The sequence below is a fragment of the Moschus berezovskii genome, chromosome 4, assembly GCF_049115385.1.
Source record: "Moschus berezovskii isolate FMDL1 chromosome 4, NW_MosBer_1.0, whole genome shotgun sequence".
NCBI classification, from domain to species: Eukaryota; Metazoa; Chordata; class Mammalia; order Artiodactyla; family Moschidae; genus Moschus; species Moschus berezovskii.
In genome coordinates, this window is record NC_142463.1 from 38,471,534 (window position 1) to 38,496,545 (window position 25,012).

Consider the following 25,012-nt stretch of genomic DNA (forward strand, 5'->3'; position numbering starts at 1 on the left):
GTCTTTTAATGACACCTGCTACTGCTGCTGCTACTGCTAAGTTACTTCAGTCGTGTCCGACTCTGTGTGACCCCATGACGGAAGCCCACCAGGCTCCCCCATCCCTGGGATTCTCCAGGCAAGAACACTGGAGTGGGTTGCCATTTCCTTCTCCAATGTGTGAAAGTGAAAAGTGAAAGTGAAGTCGCTCAGTCGTGTCCAACCCTTAGCGTCCTCACGGACTGCAGCCTACCAGGCTCCTCCATCCATGGGATTTTCCAGGCAAGAGTACTGGAGTGGCTTGCCATTGCCTTCTCCGTTAATGACACCTATACACTGTGAATGTTCATTAGGTTTGGTTTAAAGGCCTTACAATCTCCTGATGGGTTGTCAAGACTGAGACGAAAATATGAAAACGCCTTTAAAGAGACAGAGAGAGGTAGAGAACAAATATCATATCTCTACCTTCCTCAGTGCTACTTAACTCAGTCTACCAACCTCAACACTACCTCAGTGTTTCTTTTTTTCAGTGCTTCTGTGGCTAAAGCATGAGTAATCTGAATTGTAAACTGCTATATTTCATCAAGGTCAAGATCTCACTAATTGTTAAGGCTTGTTGTTACTTCAGGTACAGCTAAGAAAGAAAAGCCTCGCTAATTAACCATTACACCATCAAATAACTGAAAGACATACTCTGATTTCACAAAATGGTAAAAAATGAAACAAAACTTAAAATGTTACTTCCAAAAAAGACAATCTTTTGCTTAATAACAGAGACATGCAATCTCCACAGAGACAGTAATTTCCACATTACAAATATTTGTCTTATTTGTACAAGACATGACTTCCCCCAAAGAGAAAATCAGCAAAAATTTGTAAAATAAGAACCATTTCCAAACTGAGCTATAAAGGTAATAAAAATATCTGTGACCCAGCAAAGGATGTATTTATATTGAGACTCTCTACATGAAAAGATTTCCTCAATGGTAACTGAGGAAATTTTCCCAAATAGAAAAGTTTCTCTTAACTACACCATGGTCCAAAGTATGCATGACAAGAAATGTAATAAATATAGTTCCTGATATCAGTTAAAAGGCTTTATCATAGATCACTTTTTTGATAATTTTTCCTATTCCTAATGTAGCTCATATAGTAAAGCAATACAAGGAAGTCTTTTTACTTCTAATAAGCTATTAACATCAACAGCAAAGTGGAAAGAGGTCAAAAATCCCACAGTTACTTATGCTCTTCAATTATAATAGCAGAATATCTTCTTCCCCTCCCTGAAGAACATGATTTAATATGTGACCTATTTATCTCCTTACGAACTCTCACCAGTTCCACAAACTCCCTCACTATGTCAACACGCATTACAGTTTTTACCAAAAAAAAAAAAAAAAAAATGCATTCACTAAGACCATTCATCATGGGACATTAGAAACAACAAAGAAAGGGTTCACATTCTGAGGGAAAATTATGTTGCATGTACCCTTTCATCTAACCTCATCCCACTTTCAGACGGCCCATCAACCATGATTTCCAAATGTCCTAAGACTAATCTGGGCCTCTCTCATCTCTACTTATTCTTCATGGGACCAGAGGAAACGCCCACGTGAAGATGGCAGGCTGATTCTTTACCACTGAGCCACCTGGGAAACCAAAGGAGAGTTTAGACTAAAAGAAGTTAGTTGAGCTACTCCTATAAAGTTTACCAAAAAAAAAGTCTGCAATGTAATATGTCAAATAAGAATAATATCTCTTGGAACTGGTACTGTTTATATTGAAGACAGAACTCAGGGAAGACGTGTAAGGAATATACCATGGAATATACCAGGTAAGGGAACATTTCAAACACAAGGCAAAAAGGGCTAGCTAAAAAGCCCCAAAAGAAAAAAGGTTAGAACAGATGATACTCTGATGCTGTGACGATACAAGTCCAAGACTGATGACCAACAGGTTGAATCATAGTTGGACCATTATTAATAGTTGGTATTAAAGACAAAAAGAGGCAAAAATAAATAAACAAATGCAACACTGTATCACTTTCCAAGTATTTGTGCCAAAAATGTCTAACCTGAACTGAATCAGACCTATATAACCATAAGTTTGCTTTTTAAGTCTGTAAGTCTATTTCTGTTTTGTAATAAGTTCATTTGTGTCTGTGTGTATATATGGTTATCAGGGGAGGATGGGGTGGGGAGGGATAGTCAGGGAGTTTGGAATTGACATATACACTGCTATATTTAAAATGGATAAGGAAAGGGTCTTCCATGGCGGTCCAGTGGCTAAAACTCCAGTTCCCGAGGCAGGGGACCCACGTTTGATCCCTGCTCAGGAAATTAGATCCCACGTGCCACAACTGAAAGATCCTGCATGCCACAACTAAGATTTGGTGCAGCCAAATAAATTTTTTTTTTAATTTTTAAAAATAAAATGGGTAACTGAAGAGGAACCACTGTATAGCACAGGAAACTGCTCAATACTCTATAACAACTAAATTGGAAAAGAATTTGAAAAAGAGTAGATACATATGTATGTATAACCGAATAACTTTTCTGTACACTGGAAACTAACATAACCCTGTTAGTCAACTACACACCAATATAAAATAAAAAGTTTAAAAACAAGCAAAAAAAAACCCTCTATATCTAACATCTAGATCACAAAAAATACAGAGAACAGTATTAACAATACTAAAAAAGGCAATCAGAAAAAACCAAAAGAAAAGTCATGTCTCTTAAACAAAGTCAATGTGATGAATAAATAAACGCAGCGGGCTAAGCTTTAGCACAAAAAAAGACATAAGGCTAAAAATTAAAGTCTATTCAAAAAGAGAAAAAAAGACTTAAATATAACCAAATACAGTGAATAGTTCTTAACTGGATCCTGGTTTGAATAAGATATTTCTAAGGAAAATGAGAAATCTGAACATGGACAAGGTATTACATATTTAAGAATTAGTGTTTTTTTTAATGTGAGAAACAGTATTATAATAATGGAGGAAAATGTCCTTATATTTTAGAAAGGCAAATGAGGTCTATAATTTAGCTTAAGGGCTTAAAACTCTTCAGTCATTACTACTCTGCCTTAACAGAGAAAACTAGAAAACTAAATATGGAATACAGGTATGGCAAATACTCTTCAAGAAGTGTATCATATCCTCTGTACATTCCTGACTGATTAATTCTGCCCCTTTTTTTCAGGTTAGACATTCATCCTCTGTGCTTTCAAAGCACTGTGTTTATCCTCATTCATTCAAAGTAATGGAGTTTCCAGGAGGCTCGTTCAGATAGGCAATGGACTAGTCAGACTGTTTTCTATGGTGGAATGAAAACCTGGCCTTGCAGACAGAGTTTGATCTCAGCAATAGGAAAACCCAATGTTTGTAAATATTCTCTTTGAAAGAAGCACATAAATTGCAATGGAGATTTTTCTAGAATGGTAGTAATGCAACGCACAAACGTAAAAGTATGGTGGGGAAAAAAAGAGTCTGGTGAAATACGAAAGATTTGGCTTCTCAAACCTGGTACACTCACTTTCCAGCGGTACCTTTGCAACCTCCTTGAGGAATGACTGAAGCCAAGGAAACTTTAATTCTGACAGGGGTATGTCTCTTTTTTTGTATAAATGTCTCAAAAGAGGTTAATTTCTGCCATTAAAGAAAATGTGTATTTTTTTCAACTGTCTGACGGCACTTTCCTATCAAAAACTACCTCATTGTGATAACTGAGCAGATACATAGCATGTATCAAACTGTTCTGAAATCTGTTTACCTGTCTCCTTATAAGGAACTAAGAAGTTAGTTTTACCTAGCTTAACACCCTCTAGGAGAGTGCCTAGAACACTCTGGGTACTTAATAAAGTTTAAAAAGCTGAAGTGAAAAATATGAGACTATAGAGAAATTCGGAAAACTCAACAGTGGCCACAGGACTGGAAAACGTCACTTTTCATTCCAATCCCAACGAAAGGCAATGCCAAAGAATGTTCAAACTACGGCACAATTGCACGCATCTCACACGTGAGCAAAGTAATGCTCAAAATTTTCCAAGCCAGGTTTCAGCAATAGAAGAACTGTGAACTTAAAGATGTTCAAGCTGGATTTAGAAAAGCAGAGGAACCAGAGATCAAATTGCCAACATCCACTGGATCATCGAAAAAGCAAGAGAGTTCCAAAAAAACCTACTTCTGCTTTACTGACTACACCAAAGTTTTTGACTGTGCACATCAAAACAAACTGTGAAAAATTCTTCAAGAGATGGAAATACCTGACCACCTTACCTGCCTCCTGAGAAGTCTATATGCAGGTCAAGAAACAACAGTTAGAACTGGACATGGAACAATGCACTCGTTCCAAATTGGGAAAGGATTATGCCAAAGCTGTATTTTGTCATCCTACTTATTTAACTTATATGCAGAATACATCATGCAAAATGCCAGGCTGGATGAAGCACAAGAAGGAATCAAGATTGCCAGGAGAAATATCAATAACTTCAGATATGTAGATGAACACCACCCTTATGGCAGAAAGTGAAGAGGAACTAAAGAGCCTCCTGATGAAAGTGAAAGAGGAGAGTGAAAAAGCTGGCTTAAAACTCAACATTCAAAAAACTAAGATCATAGCATCCAGTTCCATCACTTCATGGCAAATAGATGGGGAAACAATGGAAATAGTGAGAGACTTTATTTTCTTGGACTCCAAAATCACTGCAGATGGTGACTGCAGCCATGCATTTAAAAGACACTTACTTGCTCCTTGGAAGAATAGCTATGACCAACCTAGACAGCATGTTAAAAAGCAGAGACATCACTGCCAACACAGGTCTGTCTAGTCAAGGCTATGGTTTATCCAGTAGTCATGTATGGATGTGAGAGTTGAACCATAAAGAAAGCTAAGCACCGAAGCTTTTGAACTGAGGTACTGGAGAAGAGTTTTGAGAGTCCCTTGGACAGCAAGAAAATCAAACCAGTCAATCCTAAAGGAAATCAGTCCTGAATATTTATTGGAAGGACTGATGCTGAAGCTGAAGCTCCAATACTTTGGCCACTTGATGTGAAGAACTGACTCATTTGAAAAGACCCTGATGCTGGGAAAGACTGAAGACAGGAGGAGAAGGGGATGACAGAGGATGAGATGGCTGGACGGCATCATCGACTTGATGGACACAAGTTTGAGCAAGCTCCAGGAGTCGGTGATGGACAGGGAAGCCTGGCGTGCTTCAGTCCACGGAGTCATGAAGAGACAGACACAACTGAGCTACTGACCTGATAGAGAAATTCATAATTCCTCCTCCCAAAAAAGTAGTTCAATAAGAATGCTAGAATGGAACAATTGATATGAACCTCTTGAGAGCAGGAATTATATCTTATTAATCTTTATATCTTCAATGTCTAAAATAATTGAGACAATGGCAGGGAGAGAAAGTGGAATGGAGAGTGGAGAGAAAGAAAAGGAGGTAAGAAAAAAGGATGAACTTAGAGACTACCCAGTACATGAACTTTCCAAATGCTTATCAGAGTAAACTAACCTGTAAGTATTGTTGGTTTCTAAGTGATTGAAAGGAGACAAGAAGTATACCTTTTTATCTATTACTGTCAAATAATCAAGTAGGTGGTTGCTGGGGAGGAGAAAAGTCTGAATCAACAGAAGAGTTCTAAATGTATATAACTTTGTCTTTAAGAGCCGAGTAACATCATTACTATCCCATTTGTTAAGTGGTAAGTTTAAAAACTACTACTGAATCATAATGCTCTCCTATTCTATGTGAAACTCTTCTTAACAATCTTTTAATAAGACAACATGTTTACTTATCTCAAAGTAGTCTCTAATATGTCTTTAGCAAATCTGCCAAGGGCTGGTTCCAAAACTAAACTTAAAACTCTTTCAGTTCAGTTCAGTTCAGTCGCTCAGTCGTGTCCAACTCTTGGCGACCCCATGAATCACAGCACGCCAGGCCTCCCTGTCCATCACCAACTCCCGGAGTTCATCCAAACTCATGTCCATCAAGTCGGTGATGCCATTCAACTATCTCATCCTCTGTCGTCCCCTTCTCCTCCTACCCCTAATCCCTCTCAGCATCAGTCTTTTCCAGTGAGTCAACTCTTCACATGAGGTGGCCAAAGTATTGGAGTTTCAGCTTTAGCATCAGTCCTTCCAATGAACACCCAGGATTGATCTCCTTTACGATGGACTGGTTGGGTCTCCTTGCAGTCCAAGGGACTCTCAAGAGTCTTCTCCAACACCACAGTTCAAAAGCATCAATTCTTCGGCGATCAGCTTTCTTCACAGTCCAACTCTCACATCCATACATGACCACTGGAAAAACCATAGCCTTGACTAGACGGACCTTGGTTGGCAAAGTAATGTCTCTGCTTTTTAATATGCTATCTAAGTTGGTCATAACTTTCCTTCCAAGGAGTAAGCGTCTTTTAATTTCATGGCTGCAATCACCATCGGCAGTGATTTTGGAGCCCAAATTACATAAACACAGCTACTATGAGAAGTAGAGAAAATAAGATTTCCCAGTATGGAGAAAACACAAAACAACTTGATAAAAGACATCTTTTAAAAAAAAAAAGGAAACTGTACATGGTACTGGGCCATCCCAGGTGGCACTAGTGGTAAAGAACCCACCGGCCACTGCAAGAGACTTAAGAGATGAGATGTAAGAGATGCAGGTTGGATCCCTGGCTGGGGAAGATCCCCTGGAGGAGAAGCCTGGCAGTGCATGGGGGTAGGAGAGTCTGGACACAACTGGAGTGACTTGGCATGCACATACATTCATGGTACCAAAAACTCAAACCTGAACTTCCCCTGCTGGTCTAGTGGTTAAGACTTCGTGCTCCCAAAGCAAGGAGCATGGGTTTGATTCCTGGTCAGGGAAGATCCCACATGCCATGTGGTGCAGCCAAAAATAAATTAATTAATTAAATAAAACTCAAACTTCACAAAGAAGTAAAAACAAAAGGTCTATTTCTCTGCCCTTTCCAATCCCCGATCCCATTCCCCACATGTGACCACTTAATGTTTTCTTAGGGATACTTCAAGAAAAAGATGTGTGTATATCAGTGTATATATAAGAAATTCTTACTTTTTAATACTCACATATAACATCACACATAACCTTTTCTTGGTATCTTACATTATACACTTAATATATCTTGAGAATTTTTCCGTATCAGCACATAAAATTAATAATAATATTCTATCAATGTTTACCAAGCACTTACAATGTGCCAGATATTGTTTAAAGTGTCAGATTTCTTATACCTCACTTAATCTTCAGAAACACTCTATGAAGTGGGCACTATAAGAGGATACTGAAATTCCAAGACACTCAGGTCATATGAACCAATAAGGAATTGCCCTAAGATCTGAACTTAGAGAACTTACTCTTAACCACTGTTCTCCTCTTATCTAACATTAAATCCATGAAATGGATAAACTGCAACATATTCAACCACTCTCTACTGGTAGACATGTAAGCTATTTCTGGTCTGCAAAGATCATCACTAGAATGTAAGTTTCATTGAGAGATTTTTGTCTAAAGCAAGAATTACAGGTGAGTTTTACTTTCTCTTTTGGGCCTTTTGTCGTTCCAAATTTCGTGCAGTACTATATACTATTCTACAGCAAGGAAAAGTAGACATTTTTAGATAAATTTCAAAAATAGAGCAACTTTCCCAAGCTTATAAAAGGTAGACGCTGGGTTCGAATTCAGATCCATAAAACTCTGAAGGCCTCTTTGCATGGAAGAAAGTTTCCAAAGGTAAATAATTCTAATTATAGTTCATACTGGGCTTCTCTGGTGGCTCAGTGGTAAAGAATCCACCTGTCAATGCAGGAGACATAAGTTCAATTCCTGGGTCAGGAAGATCCCCTGGAGAAGAAAATGGCAGCCCACTCCAGTATTCTTGCCTGGGACAATCCCATGGACAGAGGAGCCTGGCAGGCTACAATCCTTGGGGTCGCAAAAGAGTCGGACACAACTTAGAGACTGAACAACAACAAATAGTTCATATTAATGATTTCTCTATTCTCCAAAATCTAGCCTATGAGGTCAGTTAAAGATACCCAGCGAAAATGCCTGATACACACTAACATATTAATAGGAACACTATAATAATTACTACCACTGGTATGATCTGCTTCTTATCTTTCATGAATGGTTAAATAAAACTCCCACCTGAAGCACTGTCATTTGTAAGTTATCCTGCATTAAATTCTTTAAGAACCTAGGTCCAGAGTGGACCAGTAATACTAAAAGTCCAAGAAAACAAAAACACATACTGGTTGATTTGTGAAACCAAAGAACAGAAATAATCCTTCTCTATAATACACTTCACATTTAAGACAGACTTCCTTTTGGGGCAGAATGAAAAAAAAAAAAAGGGATGTCAGATGACTCACGTATCCGATCTGACACTATCTGGGGATAACATTTAAGTTAAAGATTCAGAAAGCACTGTATTAAAAAGACTTGGAGATCTCCATCATTCTGATCTACAGCATTTCACTACATCTTAATTACCTCACCTAAAACATGGTGGTAACAATGCTCCCTACTTCATGGAACATATTAAACTATAGAAAAAAATTTTAAAACTTAGTATTTGTAAAAATTATCACTGACCTTAAATTGGCAACTAAAAAGAAAACTGAAGGGGGAAAATCTGTACTATAAAAAGTCAATTCTCCCAAAAGGAGCTTTATGGCAGCCCACTCCAGTGTTCTTGCCTGGAGAATCCCAGGGATGGGGGAGCCTGGTGGGCTGCCCTCTATGGGGTTCCACAGAGTCGGACACGACTGTAGCGACTTAGCAGCAGCAGACCTTAATTCCACTAGTTCACAAAAATAAAGCCAGAATCTCCTTTCCCATAAACTGTAACACTGTATACAGTTTATACCAAGATAAGATGAGATAAAAATTATATTCTGGTGTAAACTGTATACAATCAGTCGCTAAACTCTGTTCATCTTAAAAACTTCTCAAATCTTTGTCCCTTGCTTCCCTTTCCTACACTACCTGCCTCAGCTGAGTTCAGTCGCTCAGTCGTGTCCAACTCTTTGCAACCCCATGGAATGCAGCACGCCAGGCCTCCCTGCCCATCACCAACTCCTGGAGCTTACTCAAGCTCAAGTCCAACGAGTCGCTGTTGCCATCCAACCATCTCATCCTCTGTCGTCCCCTTCTCCTCATGTCTTCAATCTTTCCCAGCATCAGGGTCTTTTATAATGAGTCAGTTCTTCACACCAAGTGGCCAAAGTACTGGAGCTTCAGCTTCAGCATCAGTCCTTCCAATGAATATTCAGGACTGGTCTCCTTTAGGATGGATTGGTTGGATCTCCTTGCAGTCCAACGGACTCTCAAGAGTCTTCTCCAATATCACAGTTCAAAAGCATCAATTCTTCAGTGCTCAGCTTCTTTATAGTCCAAATCTCACATCCATACATGAATACTGGAAAAAACACAGCTTTGACTAGATGGACCTTTGTTGGCAAAGTAATGTATCTGCTTTTTAATATGCTGGCTAGGTTGGTCATAGCTTTTCTTCCAAGGAGCAAGCATCTTTTAATTTCATGGCTGCAGTCACCATGTGCAGTGACTTTAGAGCCCAAGAAAATAAAGTCTGTCACTGTTTCCACTGTTTCTCCATCTATTTGCCATGCAGTGATGGGACCAGATACCATGATCTTAGCTTTCCGAATGTTTGAGTTTTAAGCCAGCTTTTTCACTCTCCTCTTTCACTATCATCAAAAGGCTCTTTAGTTCTTCTTCACTTTCTGCCATAAGGGTGGTGTTCCTCTGCATATCTGAAGTTATTGATATTTCTCCCGGGAATCCTGATTCCAGCTTGTGCTTCATCCAGCATGGCATTTCACATTTTGTACTCTGCATGTAAGTAAAATAAGCAGGGTGACAATATACAGCCTTAACATACTCCTTTCCCTATCTGTAACCAGTCTGTTGTTCCATGTCCAGTTCTAACTGTTGCTTCTTGACCTGCATACAGATTTCTCAGGATGCAGGTCAGGTGGTCTGGTATTCCCATCTCTTGAAGAATTTTTCATTTTGTTGTGATCCACACAGTCAAAGGCTTTGCCGGAGTCAATAAAGCAAAAGTAGATGTTTTTCTAGAACTCTATTACTTTTTCAATGATCCAACAGATGCTGGCAATTTGATCTCTGGTTCCTCTGCCTTTTCTAAATCCAGCTTGAACATCTGGAAGTTCACGGTTCACATACCGTTGAAGTCTGGCTTGGAGAATTTTGAGAATTACTTTGCTAGCACGTGGGATGAGTGCAATTGTGCAGTAGTTTGAACATTCTTTGGCATTGCCTTTCTTTGGGATTGAATGAAAACTGACCTTTTCCTGCCCTGTAGCCACTGCTGAGTTTTCCAAATTTGCTGGCATACTGAGTGCAGCACTTTCACAGCATCATCTTTCAGGATTTGAAATAGCTCAAATGGAATTCAATCACCTCTACTAGCTTTGTTTGTAGTGATGCTTCCTAAGGCCCACTTGACTTCACACTCCAGGATGTCTGGCTTTAGGTGAGTGATCACACCATCATGGTTATCTGGGTCATGAACATTATCTTGTAACATTATCTGTTACATAACATTATCTGTAGGCAAGTAATAATTAAATGTTTAACTTAAACTTTTATAGTTAACTTAAATAGTTAAACTTAATAGTGAAATGCTTTCCTCCTAAGACTGGAATGAAAGCAATGATGTGCATTCTCACCATTTCTATTCAAAACTACACTGAAGGATCCAGGCAATGGAATTCAGGAAAGGGGAAAAGGAGGAAGGAAGCAAAGAAGGAAGAAAGGGAGAAGGAAAGGGAAACAGGGAGACAGAAAGGAAGGAAAGGGAAGAAATTAAAGGCATAAAGATTGGAAAGGAAGAAATAAACTCTTTACTCACAGACAATACATCCTATAAGCAGAAAAGTTTAAGGAATCCACCAAACATTTCTAGAATTAATAAATGAGTTCAGCAAGGTCAGAAGATACAAATTTAACAATCAAAATTCAATTGCATTTCTATATACTAGCAGCAAACTCACCAAAAATAATTCTTTAATTCCATTCATAACATCAAAAACAATAAAATACTTAAAAATAGATTTAACAGAAGTGTAAGACTTACACACTGAAAAGTTTAAAATTTTACTAAGAGAAATCAATAAAGCTCTAAATAAATGAAGACACAGTCTGTTTTCATGGATCTGAAGACTTAATATTGCTGATAGCAACTCGCTCCAAGCTAATCTACAGATTCAATGTAATCCTTACCAAAATCCTAACAGAAGAGTTGTAGAATTGGCAAAATTCATGTTGATACTGATCCTAAAATGCTTACAGAAATGTAAAAAGCAATTTTAAAAAAGAAAAAAAAAGCTGAAACACTTACACTTCCGGCTATCAAAACCCACTCCAGTGTTCTTGCCTGGAGAATCCCAGGGACTGGGGAGCCTGGTGGGCTGATGTCTATGGGGTCGCACAGAGTCGGACACGACTGAAGTGACTTAGCAGCAGCAGCAGAGCTGACTATACAGCTATATCTTTAAGTGGTTATAGTGATGCTACACAATTTCATGGGAAATAGATGGGGAAACAGTGGAAACAGTGTCAGACTTTATTTTGGGGGGCTCCAAAATCACTGCAGATGCTGACTGCAGCCATGAAATTAAAAGATGCTTACTCCTTGGAAGGAAAGTTATGACCAACCTAGACAGCATATTAAAAAGCAGAGACATTACTTTGCCATCAAAGATCCATCTAGTCAAGGCTATGATTTTTCCAGTGGTCATGTATGGATGTGAGAGTTGGACTGTGAAGAAAGCTGTTCGCCGAAGAATTGATGCTTTTGAACTGTGGTGCTGGAGAACTCTTGAGAGTCCCTTGGACTGCAAGGAAATCCAACCAGTCCATTCTAAAGGAGATCAATCCTGGGTGTTCCTTGGAAGGACTGATGCTAAAGCTGAAACTCAAATACTCTGGCCACCTCATGCGACGAGTTGACAAACTGGAAAAGAGTCTGATGTTGGGAGGGATTGGGGGCGGGAGGAGAAGGGGACGACAGAGAATGAGATGGCTGGATGGCATCACCGACTCAATGGATATGAGTTTGAGTGAACTCCGGGAGTTGGTGATGGACAGGGAGGCCTGGCGCACTGTGATTCATGGGGTCGCAGAGTCAGACACGACTGAGCGACTGAACTGAATACAACCTCAAACAACTACTTTCAAAGAATATCACTTGTTTTGGGGACCAGCTCTCTGATCCTCCTTCTTTTGGTTATAAACTCCTTTTTGATAAGAAACTCATTCTTTGAGGTTGAGTGTTGCTGACACCATCATCTCTCTTCCCCAAGCCATAGAGGACATAGTACCCAGGACTGGTCAGAGTCCCCTGCATCCCTAAATATAATAATTGGTTCAAGGAAGGATCAGAGTAATATGATCCAAGCCAGACCAATAACTGAGTTCCTAAACCTTTTCTGCCACAACTTAACTTACAGGATTCAAGCCTGGACTGTCAATTCCCACTGTAATCCTTTTGTTACAACTCTGTGGAAAATCCAGCCAAGACAAGAAGATAAGAAGCCTGCATTAACATCACTGGACTGAATTAACCACTGGACCGAATGTACTCAGTTACATTAGTCAGCAACTTTTTGTATGTGCAAATTAATCTGATTTGAGGTTCTGTCACTTGAAACCAAGAAGTTTCTTCTATAAAAGGCCACTGAAAAAGTAGTGGGACATCTCGCGTGGTTGACAAAGGGATCTAAAAGATGCAACCCAGAAAGGAAAGGGAACTAACTCTGAGTTAGGAAGATTCAGGAGAAAAGCAGGTAGATAAATTCCCTTTTCTTTCAGAGTTCCATCTACAGATCTGAGGAACTGTTCTTCTGTCCAATGATATCCTGTATGGCCTAGCAAGCATACGTGCCAAACAATCTCTTCCTAGCTCTTTGTGAAGCAGTGGCCAACGAGATAAGGTATTATCTTACATTGTTTCCCATCTTTCTCTGCTTCACTTCCCTTTTCTCTTCTAATGCTCTAGGATTATGCCTCCCAGAAAAAGTCTCAACTTTTTATCTTTGTCTCAGCATCTGTTTTCTAGGGAACCCAAACCGAAAGAGATCTACAAAAACCTACAGTAACCATAAGGCTTAATACTAAGTGAAAACACTTTGAGATTATAAACAAATTGAGGATGTTGTTGTTCAATTGCTAAGTTGTGTCCAACTCTTTGCAACCCCATAGACTGCAGCATACCAGGCTCCCCTGTTCTTCACCATCTGAGTTTGTTCAGATTCACTCCATTGAGTTGGTGATGCTATCTAACCATCTAATCCTCTGCTGTCCCCTTTTCCTTTTGCCTTCAGCATCAGGGTCTTTTCCAATGAGTCAGCTCTTCACATCAGGTGGCCAAAGTATTGGAGCTTCAGCTTCAGCATCAGTGCTTCCAATGAATATTCAGGACTGATTCTCTTTACAATTGATTAGTTTGATCTCCTTGCAGTACAGGGAACTCTCAAGAGTCTTCTCTATCACCACAATTCAAAAGCATCAATTCTTCAGTGCTCAGCTTTCTTTATGGTCCAACTCTCACATCTGTACGTGACAACTGGAAAAACCATAGCTTTGACTATATGGACCTTTGTCGGCAAAGTGATGACACTCAGTATTAATACAATGTTGAATAGAAATGATATTAAAAATCTATACAGTAATGCAAGGTAATAATCTGCAGATCAACACAAAAAAATAAACCAGTTTCAAAAAAATACAACAAAATCCTTGATATTCATACAATACAGCTATGTACACAGAATAAACAAGGCCACAGGGCAGTAAGTAGGTTGACTGCAGCCTAATCTTCCCCTTCAGCTTTAGTCTGTCCTGTAACAGAGGTTTATCAGGTATGAAGCTGGAATATTATGCCTCCTAAAAAAGACTGACCCTGTGTTTTCCTGAGATAGTATAACAGTTCTAGTTGAATCAGTCCCACGATGCTGTTCTATAACAGCTTGAGGACCATCCAGAGTTGAAGACCCTATGCCCATTTTAAAGAACCAAGGATTATTATTAAATTTCGATTAAAAAATTTTTTTCCTGGGTAAAGAGTATAATTATTTTTATTAATTATTTTCTTCAAGGTATGATTTCATTTTTTAATTGTAAAGAAAAAGTATAAATAAGAAGCAAAACAAAAGATACAGACTAAAAGTAAAAAACTGGAGCAGACATTATCGGTGTAAAATAGCAACCAATGTCTAAAAGTAAAACTACAGATTGTCAGTACATTCTGCCCCTTAAAACCAATTCCTTTGTGCAAAATTAATTTGATATAACAAATTTGGAGGGCAAGGTTACCCATCGCTGTACCTAGGTCTATATTTTTTCTTTTTTTTAATTTAATTGGAGGCTAATTACTTTACAATATTGTGGTGGTTTCTGCCATCAGTTCAGCTCAGTTCAGTTCAGTCGCTCAGTCGTGTCCGACTCTCCGCGACCCCATGAATCACAGCACGCCAGGCCTCCCTGTCCATCACCAACTCCCGGAGTTCACTCAAACTCATGTCCACAGAGTCGGTGATGCCATCCAGCCATCTCATTCTTCGTCGTCCCCTTCTCCTCCCGCCCCCAACCTTTCCCAGCATCAGAGTCTTTTCCAGTGAATCAGCCTTGGGTGTACATGTGTTCCCCATCCCTCCCCCCCACCTCCCTCCCCATCCCATCTCTCAGGGTCATCCCAGTGCACCAGCCCTGAGCATCCTGTCTCATAAAAGAAAAAGAAAATACAAAGGAATACACATTTTTAGATTTAACAAGAGTTAAGCAAGATATATTATTATTTATTAGTCACTAAGTCATGTCTGACTCTTTTGTGACCCCATGGACTATTGCTCCCCAGGCTCCTCTGTCCATGGGATATTCTAGGCAAGAATATTGGAGTGGGTTGCCATTTCTTTCTCCAGGGTATCTTCTCAACCCAGGGATTGAACCCATATCTCCTGCACTGGCAGGCGGATTCTTTACCACTGAGTCACCTGGGAAGCCCAGCAAAGTATATCACTGATATATACCTAAAAATAAATCTAACAAAAGATATGCAAAACCTTGCAGAGAAAACTATAAAATTTCATTGTGTGATATAAAGACCTAAATAAATGGAGACATACACCACAATCATGAATTGGAAAGTCAATAATATATCATTTCTCCCCCAAATTGATGCATAGATTCAAAGCAATCCCAATCAAATTCTAAAAGGATCTGGCAGTTTTTCATTGGGGCGGGGGGGGGGGGGGTTGTTTTGTTTTGTTTTTTGGAGGACCTGAGGACCATCCAGAGTTGAAAAGTCTGTGACCATTTCAAAGAATCAAGGATTACTATTAAACTTTGATAAAAAAAAAAAAGAAAATACAAAATGGGTTGCCATTTTGTAGATGGTATAAAGTATAGTTGCTTTACAATTTACCTTAGTTTCTGTTGTACAGTAAAGTGAATCAGCCACACATACACATGTAACCCTTCTTCCCTGGATTTCCTTCCCATTTAGGTCACCAAAGATTTGGGAGCTTTTGTTTGTTTTTGGTAGATTCTAAAATATACACAGAAATTCAAAAAGCTAAGAGCAGCTAAGATACTATTTTTTAAGGTGGAAAGAGTTATCCTACCAAATTCTGAAACTTATTATAATGAAGACTGTTTATAATTAATGAAAAGATGTATAACCAGATCAATGGAACAAAACAGAGCCCATTAAAAATACCCGCAAATAAGGACACACACATATTTATAGAGATGGCAGGACAGATCAATAGCGAAAGGAGAATCTATTCTGAAAAAAATAAAATTTCACTTGATACACATATCAAGTCCAGGTGGAATATAAACCTAAATACAAAGGAGGTAATTACAAAGTTTATGATAAATATATGATACATAAATGACCTCAGGGTAATAAAATATTTCTTAAATAAGACTCCAAAACTACTATACATTAAAAAAAAAAAGTTATACTGCATTAAAGCTTAGTTTTCAAAAGATTCCAGAAAAGGATTAAAAACAAATCATAGTGTATGAAGATATTTGCAAAATATAACATCAATAAATAACTAATCTACTGAATATATGTAAGGTACTCACAAAAATCAATAAGAAAAAGAACCCAAAGGGAAGAAACAAAGAAAGAAAATGGCAAACTATTTAATTAGGTAATTTACAAAAGAGTAAATTCAAATGGTCAATAAACACACAAAAACAGGGCTCAATCTCATCAGTAATCAAATAAATATGTGTTAAAACTTTTACAATAAGATAGTACCATGCATTCATCAGACTGGCAAAAATGAGAAAGTTGGCCAAACCAAGTGATGGTAACTATGTAAAGCAACATTGTGGGAGTGTAAATTTGTACATCTATCTTAGAAAAGTTTGGCACTGCCTAACACATTTGACGATAAATAGAACTGCTACAACAAGCAATCAAGACCCAGCAACTTCACACCTGAATATACCCTAGAAAAACTCATGAACATATGTACCAGAATATATGTGTAGGAATGCTCATAGCAGCATTGTTTCTAATTGTCAAAAAATGGAAACAGTCCTTTTTGTCCCTTTCCGGCCTTCAAGATGTCGAAGTGAGGACGTGGTGGGTCCTCTAGTGCGAAATTCCGGATTTCCTTGGGTCTTCCGGTTGGAGCCGTGGTCAACTGTGCTGACAACACAGGAGCCAAAAATCTGTATATCATCTCTGTGAAGGGGTCAAGGGACGATTGAATAGACTTCCTGCTGCTGATGTGGGTGACATGGTGATGGCCACAGTCAAGAAAGGCAAACCAGAGCTCAGAAAAAACGTACATCCAGCGGTAGTAATTCGACAACGAAAGTCATATCAGAGAAAAGATGGTGTGTTTCTTTATTTTGAAGATAATGCAGGGGTCACAGTAAACCATAAAGGCAAGATGAAAGGTTCTGCCATCACAGGACCAGTTGCAAAGGAATGTGCAGACTTGTGGCCCAGGTTTGCATCCAATGCTGGCAGCACTGCATGAGTCGTTGGTGTATTTGTAAAAAAACAAAAATTATTTGCTCCCCAAAAAAAAAATTGGAAACAACCCAAATGTCCATCTACTGTAGAATGGAAAATTGTGGTTATGTTTATACAATGAAAAATATTAAGCAATGAAAATGAATGAACTTCAACTGCTTGTAATATCATGGCTGAATCTCTCAGATACAATTTTGAGCAAAAGAAGATAGAACAGCACACAAACATACAGTATGATTCTATTTAAATGAATTAAAAAATGTTCTAAATTAAATTACTTATGGATGCATTCATAGGTAGTAAAAATAAAGAAAAGCAAGAAAATGGTTATCCCAAATGTCAGGACAGCAGCTTGGAGTACTCTGAACCAAAGGGTAAGATTTAAAAGAGAAACGGCAGCATATATCAAAAACAACAGAACTGTTACAGAGATGGAAATGAGCAGAGCATTGTGGGGGTAAAGTGAAAACACCAGATTGACTAGTCCAAAATGTAAGCTCAAGAATAAGCAACAAGAGAAAGACCAGATTATAGATGACTTTTAAAATGCAAGCAGGGGCTTGGATTTAACCCCATAAAAAGTCACTTGTATACATTTTTTAACATAAGTATGCCATGATAAGGAGAAGGCAATGGCAACCCACTCCAGTACTCTTGTCTGGAAAATCCCATGGATGGAGGAGCCTTGGTAGGCTGCAGTCCCTGGGGTCACTAGGAGTCAAGACACGACTGAGCGACTTCACTTTCACTTTTCACTTTCATGCACTGGAGAAGGAAATGGCAACCCACTCCAGTGTTCTTGCCTGGAGAATCTCAGGGACGGCAGAGCCTGGTGGGCTGCCGTCTATGGGGTCGCACAAAGTCAGACACGACTGAAGTGACTTAGCAGCAGCATGCCATGATAAAAGCTGTTTTAGGGAGACTTCATTTGAAGCACATATGAATTAGAGGAGGAGGGACAAGATAAGCTACAAACTTATTGTGGTTATCTGTAAGTGAGGTTATGAAAGATGATTCAAGTGGCAGGGTGGTATTCATTCATACACTTTTTAGATGTCCAGTTTACACAAGATTATGTGCTAAGCACTGGAGATAAAAAGACCTAGTATGTGTGTGCTCAGCTGTGTCTGACTCTTTGCAACCCCCTGGACTGTAGCTTCCCAGGTTCCTCTGTCCATGGAATTATAAAGATTATATGGTGAAGTAAGAAAGGAGTTCCTCACTTATACTTCTGAAGATCCATCAATGTGGCTAACTTGAGGATAAGGAGGGATTATTGATGTGTAGTTGCTAAGTTGTGTCCAACGCTTTTGCAACCCCATGGACTGTACAGGAGTACAGACACCATGGAGCCACCAGGCTCCTCTATCCATGGGATTTTCCAGACAAAAATACTGGAATAGGTTGCCAATTCCTACTCCAGGGGATTTTCCCAAATCAAACTGGTGTCTCCTGCACTGCCAGGCAGATTCTTTACCACTGTGCCACCTGGGAAGCCCCAAAAGACCTAAACCAGTCCTCAAAGAGCTCTGAAAGCAGTATAAAAGAGGGGGAACGGAGAAAGGAGAGCAAGCAAGAGAACGCTAAAAAAAAAAACAAACCTGTAGCACATGAAATCAGTGACGAACAAAAGAAAAAAAGTCAACCATTCCTAATTCTCAAGAGGTCTACAATTCAAGTACACATAAGATAGCACAGTAAGCACTGCCATATGGCTACAAGATTGATGAGAAGGAGAACAGCAGGATGTAGTCGTGACTATACCACACACATGTGAGAAAGGTGACTATAAAAGAAAAAGGAATGACTGGTTGGCAGCTAGAAATGCCAGAAGACTCGACAGTTCTTCATTTTATGATGAGAGAGGCATGGTAAGTCTTATGGCTTAAGGGAAACATCCATGAAAAAGAACAGACTGAAGATGCTACAAAGGAAAGGGAAAATTGTGAGATCAAGGTTGGGAGCAGGTGGCAAGATACGAGGTTCAAAATACAATAAAATAGGTAAGTTTTAGGGACAAGACACCTTTTGGGTTCAAGAGAAGGACGGTTGAATGACATATTGGGACAGTCATAGGTCAAGGTTAAAATGAAGGTTAAAATGAAGTGGTATGGGGGCTTCCCATATGCTAACGGTAAATAATCTGCCTGCCAACGTAGAAGATATAAAAGATACAGGTTCGATTCCTAGGTCAGGAAGATCCCCTGAAGGAAGGATCCCCTGAAGGAGTGGAGGCAACCCACTCCAGTATTCTTGCCTGGAGAATTCCACGGACAGAGGAGCCTAGCAGGCTACAGTCCACGGGGTCACAAAGAGTTAGACACAACTGAACGACTTAGCACAGCACAGCACCATGTGATATGGTCCCAAAATTTTCAGTAAAAGATGGAGTAGGTAAACAAAGATGGTAAATGAGAGAAATTATTTGGAATAAACCTCATTTCAAATGAGAAGACATTAATTAATAAAAGATCAACTCTGGACTACTCCAGTCTCCTTCTAACACTACTCTGCAGCTCAGGAGCAAGAAATAGGTTAGATATTCAGCATTAACAGTTAGGGAGATGAGCACAACAGAAGGTCAGGGAGGTGGTATATGTGTCTAAAGCGATGAAACAGGCAGCACTGAAAGAGCTGATACTACGTGGAAATGATTTACTTTGATCAGGAGTGAGAAAATGAATTGAACAAAGTAGATTAAAAGATTGGGCCTATCCAGCCAGGGTTATGAACAGATTCTAGACTAAAAACAACTGAGGTTATAAATAAGCCTATATCCAGAAAAATCTTAAGATTTTCCTCAGAAATAAAGATCTGATGAAGTCTTTCATTAAATTCTGCTTCTTGGACAGCAAAATGATACCAAATTAACAAAGATTAAGAAAGCAAGGGTAACTTTGGGGATACTAATAGCAGCACTGTTAGAAAATCTAGAACTACCACAGAAAATATATTGCAGAAAGAAAATACAAATAGTAAGAGTTCAATACCTGAAATCAGAGGACTAGGATTTGAGCCTCAAATAAGACAAATAATCTCATTCTCTTAGCAGGCCTCAGTTCTGCATCTAGATTATAGGAATGGTAATTAATATAGGAATAATAGCTGCTGCTGCTGCTGCTGCTAAGTCACATCAGTCGTGTCCAACTCTGTGTGACCCCATAGACAGCAGCCCACCAGGCTCCTCCGTCCATGGGATTTCCCAGGCAAGAGTACTGGAGTGGGGTGCCATTGCCTTCTCCGAGGAATAATAGCAGCAGCTAACATTTTTTGAATGCTTATGTTTCAGGCACAGGTTTGTGTTTTACATGTATTATCTAATTTAATCCTCAAATTAACCCTATGGAGGTTTCAAGCTCCACTTTACTGATAAGCAAACCAAGACAAAGAGGTTAAATCAACTGCCCAGAATTACACAGCTATTATTCGTATAAGCAGAATTTCAACCTGAAAGATGTGACCTAGAGCCTACATTCCGTTCCATGTTCTTCTGCGTTCTGGGTTATGAAGGTGAGAATGTGGTAAAAAGTGTTTTAAGTATACACAAATGTTCATCATTACAGCTGATGACAAGAGACAGGACAAAATAATCCAAACAAAATCCTAGATCATTTATCTATAAACAACATTCCATAAATTGCACCCATTATACACTGCTGTTGTTCAGTCACTAAGTCGTGTCTGACTCTTTGCGACCCTATCAACTGTAGCCCGCCAGGTTCCTCTGTCCAAGAGGTTCTCCAGGCAAGAATACTGGAGTGAGTTGCCATTTCTTTCTCCATGAAATCTTCCCAGACCAGGGATTGAATCCACATCTCCTGCACTGGCAGGTGGATTTTTTACCACTAAGCCACCTGGGAAGCTCATTATATATGAGAGAGTGATTACAAAGGTTAACATAGCCTATGTCTTGTTCTCCAAAAGCGGGGAGAACAGACAAGAGGCAGTACTTGACATGAAGTCTGCTTTTCTATGATGAGCTAAGGTTAGTAGTGCAATCAGTGATACAGAATAAAGAGCTTCAAGAAATCACCAAATCACAGCCTCAAAAAACAACAGCACTAAAAGCAAAGGGCTAGGAAATAACTGAGCCAGAAAAGAGACCAGTATAATTCTTTTTAAAGTAAAGGTTTTTAAAAAACCATAAACCTTTGAAAAAGAAAAGTAAGTTTTCAGATAGCAATAGGCTTTTCACAAAGCAACAAAGTTCATACAAGTACATCATAAAAAGGATTATTACTTCCAAGAAATGGTCCTAAGCCATTTTATAAATCCCATAATAATTTTTAAAAAGTGATACTTACTGAGTACTCATTATCAAAAAAGCACTTCACGGGTACGAATTTATTTAACTCTTACAACCATCCTATAAGGTGAGTCCATATATCATTAACTCCATTTTATAGATAGGGAAAATGAGGTAAAACTGTGGGGAAATAAATTGCCCAAGTTTACTCTATGGGGGGCAGTGGCAGGATGTCAAACCAGACAGTTTGTTTTCAAACTGTACTATACTTCCCCTGGTAGGAAATTAAGAAGCAGAACAGGAATTTATTCAGCCGTATTTGATAACTAGGAGGAAAGCACCTTTCATTCACAATGACCAAATAAGCTGTTCTGCCCTTGGTCTTCCCTCCAAATTAAGTCCGAGCATTCCTCCTGAACTATCTCACCTACTCCTCTACTTTAACTACAGTCTACTTGCTGATTCGTCTAGTCAAGGTTATGGTTTTTCCAGTGGTCATGTATGGATGTAAGAGTTGGACTGTGAAGAAAGCTGAGCGCCAGAAAATTGATGCTTTTGAACTGTTGGAGAAGACTCTTGAGAGTCCCTTGGACTGCAAGCAGATCCAACCAGATCATCCTAAAGGAGACCAGTCCTGGGTGTTCATTGGAAGGACTGATGCTAAGGCTGAAACTCCAATACTTTGGCCACCTCATGTGAAGAGCTGACTCATTGGAAAAGACCCTGATGCTGGGAGGGATTGGGGGCAGAAGGAGAAGGGGACGACGGAGGAGGAGATGGCTGGATGGCATCACCGACTCGACGCACATGAGTTTGGATGAACTCCGGGAGTTGGTGATGGACAGGGAGGCCTGGTGTGCTGCGATTCATGGGGTCGCAAAGAGTCAGACACAACTGAGCGACTGAACTGAACTTGCTGATTACTCCCAAATCTATACCTCCAGTTCAATCTCCCTTCTGTACCTTAAACCTGTACCAACAGCCTCACAGACATTTCTCTATGAGTGCTCCACAGCACTTCAAAACTAACAAGTCCCAAACTGAATTAACATCTCCAGTACACACTTCCCACCCTCAGGCCCCTTCTTCCTCCTGCACCCCCCTTACCTCAACTATTGCCTCTAACCCTGTTGCTCAAATCAGAAACCTGGATGTCCTCCCAGACTCTTCAGTCTTTCTCACCTTCCACATCCAAACAATCATCAATCACGGCATGCCTACGTCTAAATATCTCTCCAATCAATTCATGTATCTTCATTTCTATTGCCTCATGTACTTTTATAACTTTACAAGGCAATGTTAATTTGAATTTTTTGTTGTTTTGCAAAACTGGTTATCTTTTTTCTTGTGTTTTGTCATGTCTATCTGAGGATAAATTCCATGACTGGAAAACAGACATTGTATATATTTCAGACCTAACTCCCTAATGTGCACTTTCTTGATCAGCACAGTGTTCTCAGAGATAAGCTTTTGGCTCTATTTAAGAGAAATTAATACTTAGCATGCATGTCAAGTAATATATCTATTTTTAAGTGACACTACCTTCAGAAACAAGATCAAATTATTTACAAGAAAAGAACAAAAGTAATAATTTCCTATTAAGTAAAAAGTCCTATTAAGTCTATCACAGCTCCCTAGATTATACTACTTATTGTAAAAGTTCAGTGATAGCTAGCAGGAGCCATACACCATCAAATTATGCCACAGTGTTTACAACAACTCTATGAGCTAGGTACATTTTTGGTTTGTTTTTAGCCATTATCCAGACCAGCTTAAAACTAAAGCTTAAGAGAACTTCATCAATTTGACCAAGGTGTCAACTTAGTAACAATCAGGATTTCAGCCCATGGCACAGACTGAGCCTCTATGCTCTTAAGCATTTGCTATTCTGCCTCCTGAGGAAATATGTTTTAAAGTTCGAAAGAAAAAAGAAAAGCTCAAAGCTTAAAGAGATGTTAGTTTTAAATGAAAAACGTAACCAAAATAGAGTAACACTATGGAAGTTCAGATAGTTAAGAAAGGATCTGTTTGGCAGGTCAAAAAATCTTCAAGAAATAACAGTAAATTAAAAAGATCCAGAGTCAAGGAAATATAATTGCCAAAAAAGTCATATATTTGAATGTTTCTTTTCCTGCGACTTCATAATTAACAAAATGTCTAGTATCATATACATTCGTATATTTCACAAGCAAAGTCTACAAATATTAGAATCCTCCACCGTAATTCAATTTTTAGTTTTAGAGGGGAGAAAGGCGGCAACATTCTCACCACAAATAGGTAAAAGAAAAGTCAGCCTTGATCGTTTACTTTTTACGTCTAGACTCCTAAAACACGAGTGAAAGGGCCGGCGTATAAAGAACATTGCCTATCATCCATCTTTCTCCGGAGCTACGAGAAACACAGGGTAATTTACATTCACGCGCTACTAGGATCAAGCTCCAGCGTACAATTCGGCAGATCCCGCAGCTGCACACCGAAGGTGCAAAGCACAGGTTCTCAACTTTTTATTCTGGCCGTACGTTTTCCATTCTGCGTGCACGCGCCCACTCTGAACAAGACCCCTGGGTGCAAAGAGGATTCGTGTCAGATTTCTGGGAAGGGTGAAGGGGCGTGAAGGAGGGGCGGCCTCCCTCCTCCGCCGGGAGCCCGCCGCGCACCGAACCTTTTGTTGGGGTGGAGACGAGGGCGGACCCCCCGCACCCTCCCGGGAGAACCGAGGGTGGGCGGGGAGAGGGAAAGGGCCCCGGCCAGCCCGGGGGTGGGGACACAAAGAATTCGGGAAGCGCGGAGCGGCCGGCCGCCGAGCTTACCCCGCCTGCCTTTCAATAAGCCGCCGCCAAACTCCAGGCCCGGGCGGCCGAGGAGCCCGGCGGAGGCGGGCGCGCGGGGCTCCCTGCGCCCCCGGGGTCGGCGCGGGCGGAGGGCCGAGGAGGAGCGCCGCGCGAGGCCTCGGCAGCCCCGGCCAGTCCCCTCGGCCCTCCGCCCAGCAGCCGACCAGGCCGCGGGATCCCGGCGCCCTGGTCGCCACACCCACCCGCCTCCTAGGCCGGGCCCGGGAGCGCTCTCCGGCTCTCCCTCCGGCTGCGGCGGCGCGCCACACGCCCCACATTTACCTGCTGATCTTCTGGGCGAAGGCGCGGCGCTCGGCCATGGCTGCTAAGGCGGCGGCGGCGGTCTGGGCGCGGACGGGCGGGCGGGCGCGTGCCTCCTCGCTCGCGCTCCCTCCCTCGCCGCCTCCTCCAGTCCCCGCTCCGGACCCGGGAGGCTGGGGCTGGCGGCCGGAGCCGGGAACGAGCCCAGCCGTAATGCTCCTGAGAGGCGCGCAGCAAGAAACCGCTCCTCCCGCAGCGCGTCAATCCCCGCGGGAACCCGGGCTTCGGAACGCAGCTCCGGCCCGCGGGAGCCAAGAGCCAAGAGTGGGGCGTGGAAGGACCCAGCCGCCGGCCGTGACCGCGCGGCGGCCGCGGCGCCCACATGATCAGAAGGACGCAGAGAGAGGCCAGCGACCTGGCGAGGCTCAGGAAAATAAGATAACCGAGCGCGTGGGGGGGAGCCTAGCTCTCCCAAAAAGGAAGGGAAGGAAATGGAAGTTAGGCTTGGCCGAGGGGGCTGTGCTCTGCCGCTCGGGATGGCTGGGTCCGTGTTCTTGCAGCGCCCATCTCCCAGCAGTTGAAAGCACTTTCTGTTCTGCTGCGACCTTGTGA

The 25,012-nt window shown here is 40.7% G+C and overlaps 1 protein-coding gene and 1 pseudogene across 8 annotated transcripts in view; one reads left to right on the top strand and one right to left on the bottom strand.

The window, feature by feature from the left end:
• DOCK7 (dedicator of cytokinesis 7) overlaps positions 1–24,738 on the bottom strand; it is a 195,388-nt gene extending 170,650 nt beyond the window's left edge. For 3 of the 8 annotated variants that reach the window (XM_055403345.2, XM_055403344.2, XM_055403342.2), the window contains exon 1: positions 24,422–24,731. In XM_055403345.2, coding sequence (XP_055259320.1) covers positions 24,422–24,459 — 38 coding nt within the window. In that variant the 5' untranslated portion in view covers positions 24,460–24,731. Of the gene's footprint in view, positions 1–24,421 lie in introns of all 8 variants that reach the window. The other 5 variants (XM_055403343.2, XM_055403341.2, XM_055403339.2 and 2 more) reach the window with 4 other exon arrangements.
• On the top strand, positions 16,645–17,066 carry LOC129541448 (large ribosomal subunit protein uL14 pseudogene; annotated as a pseudogene).
• Positions 24,739–25,012: the final 274 nt, after the last annotated feature.